At 38.4% G+C, this 10,801-nt stretch overlaps 2 protein-coding genes and 1 long non-coding RNA gene across 5 annotated transcripts in view; 2 read left to right on the top strand and 1 right to left on the bottom strand.

Moving 5' to 3' along the window:
* LOC107624089 overlaps nt 956-10,801 on the top strand; it is a 22,697-nt gene continuing 12,851 nt past the window's right edge. The window contains exons 1-5 of one of the 3 annotated variants that reach the window (XM_021115260.1): nt 956-1,082; nt 1,452-2,548; nt 2,635-2,809; nt 6,903-7,735; nt 7,830-8,185. In XM_021115260.1, the coding sequence (XP_020970919.1) occupies nt 1,832-2,548; nt 2,635-2,809; nt 6,903-7,735; nt 7,830-8,162 (2,058 nt within the window). In that variant the 5' untranslated portion in view covers nt 956-1,082; nt 1,452-1,831 and the 3' untranslated portion in view covers nt 8,163-8,185. Of the gene's footprint in view, nt 1,083-1,451; nt 2,549-2,634; nt 2,810-5,572; nt 6,616-6,712; nt 7,736-7,829; nt 8,333-8,636; nt 9,261-10,801 lie in introns of those variants that run through there. The other 2 variants (XR_002356940.1, XR_002356939.1) reach the window with 2 other exon arrangements.
* The window catches only part of LOC107624145, a 20,823-nt gene continuing 12,851 nt past the window's right edge, over nt 2,830-10,801 (top strand). The window contains exons 1-2 of the mRNA XM_021115267.1: nt 2,830-3,749; nt 3,844-4,199. Coding sequence (XP_020970926.1) covers nt 3,345-3,749; nt 3,844-4,188 — 750 coding nt within the window. The 5' untranslated portion in view covers nt 2,830-3,344 and the 3' untranslated portion in view covers nt 4,189-4,199. The remainder of the gene's footprint in view (nt 3,750-3,843; nt 4,200-10,801) is intronic.
* On the bottom strand, nt 9,104-10,795 carry LOC110268664. The gene is made up of 2 exons (XR_002356943.1): nt 10,532-10,795; nt 9,104-10,437 (listed from the first exon to the last, which is right to left on the bottom strand). It is a non-coding gene; the product is annotated as an uncharacterized LOC110268664 (long non-coding RNA).

The following is a 10,801-nucleotide window of genomic DNA, read 5'->3' as shown; positions in this document are numbered from 1 at the left end:
GCTAGAGCATTATAGTGCTAAAGGGTGGTTACAGCGGGTTGAATAAAGTGATCATTTCAGTAGTATATCTTTTTCATTGGTTGTGACATTAAATAAAAAGGATCTTCTATTGAAAAATATATTCCATTGGCCTTCAAATGCTAATAAAGTGTCTAGACATACCTGACAGCAATTTATTTACTGCATGTAGTTAAATATACTTTTCTTCTTTTTGCCTCTTGTTTTTTTACCAGGTAATTATTTTTGCTATTCTTTTATCTTCTTTCATTTCATTTTATTTGTCGTCTGAATTAAAGGTATGGCAATAGTTCTCTCTAAAGATTATCCCTCTTTTCAAAGGTTTTGGGATTGGTCCTGATGGCGAAAAGTATAGATGAGGATCCAAAGTTCACCCAAGGCACTGCTCATGTCTAATCCTTTCAATTCTGAGACTCTGCTTGTGCTTTCATTTTTGTATGCATGTTCTTATTTATATATGCTTACTACTCATTAAAAAATTACTTACAGAATGTATTATTGTTATTATTACGTTTTCTAATATAAACATGATTTGTTCTCTAGGTTGGTATTATTGGTGGTTGAACTAGTATCAAGAATGATAATCCCCATAGTTCGATTATCTTTTTGCTATTGCTGTTGATCCATTTACCTTGAAGTTGTCCCAAATTTGCTAATTACAGTTAGTGTTTGATTTGGTGAGTGTAGAGTAATGCATTTGGACACAAATGGAAATAATACAAGTAGAAATTACGATGATAAGAGTGAGATTGCATTATAAATAAAACCACCACTAAATTAATTTATGTTAGTATTTAACATGCTTTTTAGCAGAAAAATTACATTGTCTAGTAATAATAAATTCAGGTGTCTTATTCCCCTTCTTCTTAATTAAGAGTCGCGTTGGCTTTCCAATAATTATACGATCGTACCTCATCACCATCACTACGATCTTTTTAACATCATTTTTTCTTCTTTCAAGCTTTCTAATGAGAAAGTGTTACCATTCCCTTACCATATTTCTTGTCCAACGTGATTTCTTCCTTTCCAAAAAGTCTCGCTTGCTTCTTGCAATGTCATTTTAGGTAACAATCATTCTCCACCAAATAAAACATTTACATATTATTTTCAATCTGTTTGGTAACTGAGAAATCGTAATGTCTTTCGTATGAATAAAAATTGACTGAATTGAGTATTTATTCTAAATACAATCTTTAAGCTTGGAATGAATTGTTAAAATTTTTCTGAAACAAAAATATTTGGTGAAAATGCATAGTTGCAGGTAGAGCTGTCAAAACGAGTCCAAACTCGGTGTTAAAATTTTGTGTTTGCTCCAAGTTTTCTTAATAGTTCTAGTAGATTCAATTTTTGTTGAAGGATTCTTCAATCCAAGGTGTGTCTTTAAGCCCGTTCTACTAAAAACAGAAATAATGTCTTATTGGATAATTTAATAGGTTAAAGAGGAATGAGAGGGAAGGTTACGGCGGTATAAGGGAGCTGGCGACGGTGGTCTGGCGGTGGGTGACGGCAGATGTTCGGCGAATAGGGAGATCAGAGGTTCCTTTTCAGACCTTCAATGGCATCTCAGGCATGAATGGTGGCTACCATGGAGTAGAAACCATCATTGAAGACCACGGAGGAGCGCACAGCAGCTGGAGAAGAAGGAGTGGAATTCCCGCCAATGTTTGGGCTGGGTTATCCGGCCCAGACAATGACAAAGAAAAAAACGGAATGAGAGGGTGCGGAATAACAACTAGATAGTTTCAAAATCAGTAATGAGCAAGGTTAGCCATCGATTTCCTCATTCCTAATCCAATCCTGGTTCGCCGTCGCCATGAGCAACGATAATCAGAGGTTGTTGAACCGGAACCCGAATCCAGAAAGGCTTCTGGCAATCCCAGTGAAGAAGAGTGATCCGGTGGAGCTGTACAGGCCGTTACGCAATTTGGTAACGAGAAAATACTCAGAGAGCGATGCACAGAAAGTTGAAAGCGTTCTGGAAACCCTCAACAAATGCCGTAGCGACATGGTGGAGCGAGGGGACCTCTCCCTTCCCATGCAACGTGACTGCCTCATTCACTACTTCAAATGTCTTTGCATGGTTGACCCACTCTTCACCGCTATCTCCTCCGACTCCCATTCCGACCCCATCGTCTTTGTCTGGTACGACGCCTTCAACTCTGAGCATGAGAATGGGGTCTCCTCGCAGCGCAACAGCATCCAATTGGAGAAGGCTTCTGTTCTCTTCAACCTTGGCGCCGTATGCAGCCAGATTGGGGCCTCTTGCGACCGCACCACCCCCCTTGGCCGTCACGTTGCAATCGACGCCTTCAATGCCGCCACCAAATTCTTCTTGAAACTTTGGCAGGTTCTCGCCAAGGACGTCTCCGCCACCCTCGACTTGACTCTCCGCTTCGTCGAGAGTCTGCACCGCCTCTGCGGCGCTCAGGCTTTGGAGCTCAGATTAAAGCAACAACTCGACAGCAACAACAACGACGCCGCCGCCAGTTCCGCTCTCCAACAACATGTAATTGCCGTTATGTTTAAATCGGTCAGTCTTCACTCTTGATTGATTTTACATTTACTTTTTTATTTTAGATTTTCAATATGATGATGATGATGATGAGGATGATGTAGGTTTTTGCGAATTATTTTAGAATAAATGATCTGATACTAGGTGATTCGGCTGCAACCGAACATGTCTTCTCATTTGACCGAACCTGGATAGCTCATCTTCATCAGAAGGTGAAATTCTTTACGGTGGAGGCTCATCAGAGGCGATCATCCATCCTACCCAAATCCGAGCTATCTGAAACAGACAGATTGATCCAATCCGGTCCTCTTGATCATGATGCGGTATCTGCCACTGAAAAATTAGTTAGAGGGATTTGTTGCTGGAGTTCATTGGTCCAATCCTGTCCTCTTGATCTTGATGCAGAATTAGTTAGAGAGATTTGGAAGCTTAAGCACAAGTCTATACCGAAGCAAGAACGAATCCCATACCTTGACTTCCTCCTCTCTGAGTACAGCTCTTTCAAGATTATTGATGATGGAAAGCTAGTGGCCAACCCTTGGGACATGCCTCCTCCTTATCCAACAAATTTGGAAATCCTCTCTTCTTCGTCTTTGTCAATTATGCCTCCGATCCCTTTGAAGAAGAGTGAGCCCTTGGACCTCTATGAGTCCCTTCGCAGTTATGTTGCCCTTAAATACTCTGAGAGCGAGGCAGAGAGAGTAGAAGGCCTTTTCAAAATGGTAGACAAAATGCGCAGTGAAATGCAGTGTGATGACCTCTCTCTACCCGTTCGCCCCGTGACTGCCTCATCCAGTATTTGAAATGCCTTTGCATGATTGAGCCTTTGTTCCCCATGACTACCTCACCCAATCCACCTATCTTTGTTTGGTACAATGCATTCAACCCACAACAGGACTCTTCTCAGCACAACATCCATTTGGAGAAGGCCTCTGTTCTCTTCAACCTGGGAGCCCTCTCCACCCACATTACTCTCTCCTGCGATCTCAGCGCCGTTCAAGGCTATCGCCTTGCCATGGACGCATTATATGACGCTTCATATTGGTTCTCCATACTGTGGAAGCTTGAGGCTGAGAATGCATCTGCCACCATTGACTTGTCAGTAAACTGTGTCCAGATGCTGCGCGAGATGATAGCGGCTCAGATTGCCGACTTGACATGGAAGTGTCCTCATTCTCATTCTGATGGATCATCATTAGCTGGATTAGCTGGATATCTTGTATGTATATCATCTAGCTTTTCAGTTGATTTTTTCTTAGTGCAATTGATTGATGTCAATCTTGATTTGTTAGTGTTTGATTGGGATGATGTAGGTTACTCTGCGTTGTCGGAAAGCTTATGATCTGTCGACATTGGGGCCTTTAGCTGAGAATCTTGTTCAATCCTCGATACCTCAATTTCTTGAGTCCAAGATGAAAACCCGCCATGTTCAAACTGATCCTAGTGATGTCACTGAACAATTTCTTTCAGGGTATTGTGAGGCTCAATCCCTGCTTCAAGAGGGATGTCAAACACCATGCTTGGACCTTCTCTCCGAGGTTGGCCCTGTCATGATTAAGGATGGAAATCTTGTGATCAACCTTAGAGGCAATATGGGTCGCATTGGAGGAGATGAGCTCCCAGGAGACCACAGTAACATGACCATAGACAGAAACTAGACAAACTTTAGGAATTAAATATTAACTACAATATTTTCTTCTTTTTATCCTTCTTATTATTCATTATCTGCAACTATAAAAATTCAATGCCTTTTTTATAATTCTATTTTGTAGATCTCTTTTTTGTCTTAAATGCTTAATTGTCAAATTTAGTGACCATTTTTTTAAATAAATAAAAGACGCCTTAAGCATGTCTCAAAATAATAGAGATTAGGTGGCGTGTTGTCTTTTTTATTTTTTATTTTTTTTTGTTAAGGATCATGTTGTTTTCGTGTGAATAAATTTTGACATTATTAAGTGCTTATTCTAAATATAATCTTTATTTATGGAAATGATCATGATCCTTTGCATTTATCTGTAGTTACATTATGCATGACTACATTTTGTTTTGGTCATATAGATTTTGATGTGTGCACCCCATCTTAAAGGCCGTTAAGTTTCTTGCATTTGTGCATGCTTAACTTGTCGATGATGGGAAGTGGTCTGACTTTTTCATTGACTTCTTGTAAATGCCTATAACTTTGCAAGTAGTTCTCTTGATCACTTAATATATAATTGCTTATTGGTTTGCCAAATAAGTAAAGGATCTCCTACCCTTTTAACATGCCCTACCATCTTTGTACTCCTATCTTTTCGTACTCGTATTTTAACTATCATTGTTGTGCGATGCTCTGAATAATTACTAATCAGAATCTGTTTCTGCTTTGGCAGCTGAGAAGGCACACTATGCCGGCAGGGATCCTATCACAGCATTGAAGAAATATCTTTGGAATTGGTCCGGATGGAAAGTATAGATGCGAGGATCCAAAGTCACCCAAGGCACTGCTCATGTCTAATCCTTTCAATTCTGACTATCTATCTGCTTGGTGCTTTATTTTTGTATGCATGTTCTTATTTGTTTATGCTTACTAATCATTAAAAAATTACTTACAGAATGTATTACTGTTATTATTACCTTTTCTAATATAAGCAGGATTTGTTCTCTAGGTTGGTGTTATTGGTGGTTGAACTAGTATCAAGAATGATAATCCCCAAAGTCGGATTATCTTGCTTTGCAGTTTATATATTATCTGGACCATGTAAAATAATATTGTAGTGTTACATCTTTTGCTATTGCTGTTGACCCATTTATCCAAATTTGCTAATTATAGTTGGTGTTTAATTTGGCGCAGAGAAACTCAAACTATGATTTGGTGAGTGTAGATTAACACATTTGGACGCAATTATTCAAAAGCCAACGCGACCCTTAATTAAAAAGAAGGGGGATAAGATTTCTGAATTTGCTAAAAAGCATCTTAAATACTAACATAAATTTAGTGTTGGTTTTATTTATAATGTTAAACCCTCCTTTTCCAAAGTTAAATACAAAAAAAAGTCCACCATCACCACTAGCAACCTCGCTTTTATCGTCAGAATTTCTACCTCTACTATCTCCATTGTATAAATATATAAAAATAGGAATAAATTTTTGTGTTTGGGCCTCCAAGCTTTATTTCTGGTTCGGGTAGATTGGATTTTTGTTGAACAAGAATTCTCCAATCCAAGGTGTGTCTTTAGGCCCGTTTTAGTAAAAACAGAAATAATGTTTTATTGGATAGGTTAAAGAGGAACGGGAGGGTGCGGAAGTTACAAATCCAATTCAGATTTTCATCGATTTACTCATTCCTAATCCTACCCTGGTTCGCCATCGCTATGAGCAACGGTAATCAGAGATTGTTGAACCCGAACCCGAATCCAGAAAGGGTGCTGAAAATCCCAGTGAAGAAGACTGATCCGGTGGAGCTGTACAGGCCGTTACGCAACTTGGCAGCGACAAGATACTCAGAGAGCGATGCACAGAAAGTTTAAAACGTTCTCGAAACCCTAAACAAATGCCGCAAGGACATAGTGGAGCGATTTGGGGACCTCTCATTTTCCATGCAACGTGACTGCCTCATGCACTACTTCAAATGTCTCTGCATGGTTGACCCACTCTTCACGGCTGTCTCCTCCGACGTCGACGCCGGCTCCGACCCGATCACCTTTTTCTGGTACGACGCCTTCCTCCCCGAGCATGAGGATGGGGTCTCCTCGCAGCGCAACAGCATCCAATTGGAGAAGGCTGCTGTTCTCTTCAACCTTGGCGCCGTATGCAGCCAGATTGGGGCCTCTTGCGACCACAACACCGCCCTTGGCCGTCACCTTGCAATGGACGCCTTCAATGCCGCCGCCAAATTCTTCTTCAAACTCTGGAAGGATTTTGCCAAGGGCGTCTCCGCCACCCTCGACTTGACTCTCGTCTTCGCCGAGGCTCTGCACCGCCTCTTCTCCGCTCAGGCTTCCGAGCTCAAATTACAGCAACAACTCCACGACAACAACAACAACAACAACGACGCCGTCGCCAGTCCCGCTCTCCAACAGCATCGAATTGCCGTTTCGTTTAAATCGGTCAGTCTTCACTCTTGATTGGTTTCACATTTATTTTTTCATTTTAGATTTTTAATTTTAATATTATGATGATGATGATGATGAATTGATGATGTAGATTTTTAAGCATTATCAGAGAGCATGTGATCTGATACTTGGTGATTCGGCGGCAATCAAACATGTCTGCTCATTTGACGAAACTTGGATACCTCATCTTCGTCATAAGAAGAAATACTTTCAGGTGCAGGCTCGTCAGACGCGATCATCCATCCTACCCGAATCCCAGCTACCTGATACATTCTCATTGCTCCAATCTTGTCCTGTTGGTCATGATGCAGAATCTGTCACTGAAAAACTAGTTGGAGGGATTTGCAGCCAGGCGTACCATTGGAGACCCAAGCAACAAGGAATATACCTTGACCTCATCCTTTTCGAGTACAGCCCTTTCAAGATTATGGATGGTGGAAAGCTGGTGGCTAACCCATGGGACATGCCTCCTCCTTATCCAACAAATTTCGCAATCCGCTCATCTTCGTTTCCGTCACATATTCTGGCATTTCCTTTGAAGAAGACTGAGCCCTTAGACCTCTACGGGACTCTGCGCAACTACTTTGTCTTCAAATACTCTGAGAGCATGGCAGAGAGAGTAGAAGGCCTTCTTCAAATGCTAAACAAATTGCGTAGTGAAATGCTGCGTGATGACCTCTCTCTACCCGTTCGCCGTGACTGCCTCATCCACTATTTCAAATGCCTTTGCATGATTGAGCCTTTGTTCCTTATGACTGACTTGCCTAATCCGCCTATCTTTGTTTGGTACGATGCCTTCAACCCACAACAGAAGTCTTCTCAGCACCATATTCATTTCGAGAAGGCCTCTGTTCTCTTCAACCTGGGAGCCCTCTGCACCCAAATTGCTCTCTCCTGCGATCTCACCACCATCCAAGGCCATCGCCTTGCTAAGGACGCCTTAAATGATGCTTCACATTGGTTTTTCAGACTGCCTCTTGAGGCTAAGAAGGTATCTGCCACCATTGACTTGTCCATAAACTGTGCCAGGATGCTGCATGAGATAATATCCGCTCAGATTGCCGACTTGGAATGGAATTTTCCTCATTCTCGTTCTGATAGATCATCATTACCTGTATATCCTCTATGTATCATTATCTAGCTTTTCATTAGCGCATTTGATTGATGTCAATCTTGATTTGTTAAATTGTTTGATTGGGATGATGTAGGTTACTCTGCTTTATCAGAAAGCTTATGCTCTGTTGACATCTGGGCCTGAGAATCTTGTTCCATCCTCAATACCTCAATATCTTGAGGAGAAGATGAAAACCTACGCAGTTGAAACTGCTCCTACTGATGTCACTGAACAATTTCTATCAGGGTATTGTATGGCTCAATCCGTGCTTCAAAAGAGTTGTCTACCACCATGCTTGGACCTTCTCTCCGAGGTTGGCCCTATCATGATTAAGGATGGAAATTTTGTGACCAACCTTAGAGGCAGTATCAGTCGCATCGGAGGAGATGAGCTCCCAAGAGACCTCAGTAACATGAGCATAAACTGAAACTAGACGAACTTTAGGAATTAGCATTGGAGGAGATGAGCAATCCTCATAGTAGATTTTATGTTGGTTTCTAAAATAGAAAACTACTTATTTAGGTTTTCGAAGTGGCGCCCTCCTTGCACGTGGTGGAGCTGAGGAAAACTGGTGGCTACACACTGGAGTTTCACAAGGCATGTTTCTTAGCTCTGTTAATAACAAAATATTAATCACCTAATAATTAACCATTGTTTTTCGTAGTTTATGTCTCATTTGCTTTTTTTTTAATACTAAAAATGTTGGTACTTTCGCGTTTTCTTCTTTTTAATTATTATAATGGCTTATGATTAAAATTAAATTTCAATTGGTTTAATAATAATAATAATAATAATAATAAATTGTTGTAAAATCACTTTTTTGAAAATTAGAAACAAATGCATATACTCCTAGTTGTTATTTATTGAAGCTAACCTTGTTCATTACTGATTTTATATGCAGTTCTAAAAAAACTTCTCTTCACGGTTGCAGGACATAGTTTGGCATAATGAAAAAAAAAATTGAGGAATAAAAGGTACAGCCTATTCTTTTTTGCTCTAATATATATATCTTATTTTTAATAACAAAATGTTCAAATAGATTTGATGCCAGCCAACTCACTAAAATTAAGATACATTCTAGTATCAAAGAATAGTGATAATAGGCATGTTTATACAATAGAATTAGAAAATAGATTTTGGCGAATTTGTTATATCATTTTATGGTATGCTTTATCTCAGAGTTTTTTCTATTGATCTTTCTAATGATTAAATAATTGGATGGATTATAGTCACAAAAAAAAATAATTGGATGTATTATGTGTTGTGTTGCACTGGCACAGGTGCTGTAGACACCATGCAATTATCCCGGTTCATGGAATTATGAATGAGATAGAGTAACTTGTTAAATTTGGAGAGTTTTAAAATTAAATTTGAGAGTAAATTAAACTTTTGTATATAGTTCTTTCATATCTTAATTTGAATATAGTTCACTCTTCCCACAAAGAAAAGTAGTGATAAAAGATTTCGGATTTTGAACATGTAATATAATTGAACATAAGTATTCTATGAACTACTATGTGTGTGACAATTCTTTGGATTCAGTTTTGGAACAACAGTTTTATTGTAAATTCTATTTTTTCCAACACAGTTATTTAATCTGGATCATAAAATAACGTGCTGGTTGTGGCATTATACTACTGTTCCCATATTATAACTAATTTCAAAAGAAAAATTATAGAAATGAACTTGTTTAGTTTTCCTCCATGGTAATGTTACTGTGGTGGTCTCCAGCAAAGCTCGTCTCCTCCAATGCCAACGTTACTACCTCCAATGATATTATCATTGGAAGAGACCGTATTGTAGATAGCATGATGATAGTGTATGAATAAGCATGTCATGAATAGTGGCACCCTCTTGACATGCTGACTGACTTAAAAATCTACTATTAAATAAAATAGTATTATAGATTAGATACTTATATTTTAGTTCAATTCGTTTCATTTTTCGAGTAAACTAAGCCAACCATTGAGTTTAGACTCGTTTTGAAGGCTCTACTTGCAACTACGCATTTTCACCAAATATTTTTTTCGTTATAAAAATATTAACAATTCATTGCTTAAAGATTGTATTTAAAGTAAATATTTAATTCTGTCAATATTTATTCACACAAAAGACAACACAACAAAAAAAGGCAACACGCCATCTAAGGGGTCTTTTATTTATTTAAAAAAAATGGACACTAAATTTGATAATTAACCATTTAGGACAAAAAAAGAGATCTACCAAATAGAATTATAAAAGACACTGAATTTTTATGTAGAGTTGCAAATAATGAATAATAAGGGTAAAAAGAAGAAAATATTGTAGTATTATCACTATTCTAATGAATACAATCTTTAATCACAGAATGAATCGTTAATATTTTCCTAACGAAAAAAAAAAGGTGAAAAAAAAAGGTGAAAATGCATAGTTGCAAGTAGAGCCTTCAAAATGAGTCTAAACTTAATGGTTGGCTTGGTTTATTCGAAAAATCAAACGAATTGAACTAAAATATAAGTATTTAATCTATAATATTATTTTTCTAATAGTAGATTTTTAAGTTAGTGGATTTTCAGCATCTCAAACTCCTCAGATGGGTTGTCACTATTCATAACATGTGTATTCATACACTATCATCATGCTGCCTACAATGCAGTCTCTTCCAATGAAATTATGCTAATAAATAGGAGGTAGTAACATTGGCATTGGAGGGGACAAGCTTGCTGGAGACCACCACAGTCTCTTCCAATGAAATTATGCTAATAAATAGGAGGTAGTAACATTGGCATTGGAGGGGACAAGCTTGCTGGAGACCACCACAGTAACACTACCATGGAGGAAAACTAAACAAGTTAATTTCTATAATTTTTCTTTTGAAATTAGTAGTAATATGAGAATAGTTGTATAATGCCAGAACTAGCACGTTATTTTATGATCAAGATTAAATAACTATGCTAAAAAAATAGAATTTACAATGAAACTGTTGTTCCATAACTAAATCCAAAGAATTGTCACACATATAGTAGTTCATAGAATACTTATGTTCAATTGTGTTACATGTTCAGAATCCGAAGTCTCTTATCACTA

Source organism: Arachis ipaensis, chromosome B02 (assembly GCF_000816755.2).
Source record: "Arachis ipaensis cultivar K30076 chromosome B02, Araip1.1, whole genome shotgun sequence".
Classification (NCBI taxonomy): Eukaryota; Viridiplantae; Streptophyta; class Magnoliopsida; order Fabales; family Fabaceae; genus Arachis; species Arachis ipaensis.
Note: the sequence above shows the minus strand (reverse complement) of the source record. Positions and strands in the feature narration are given on the sequence as shown.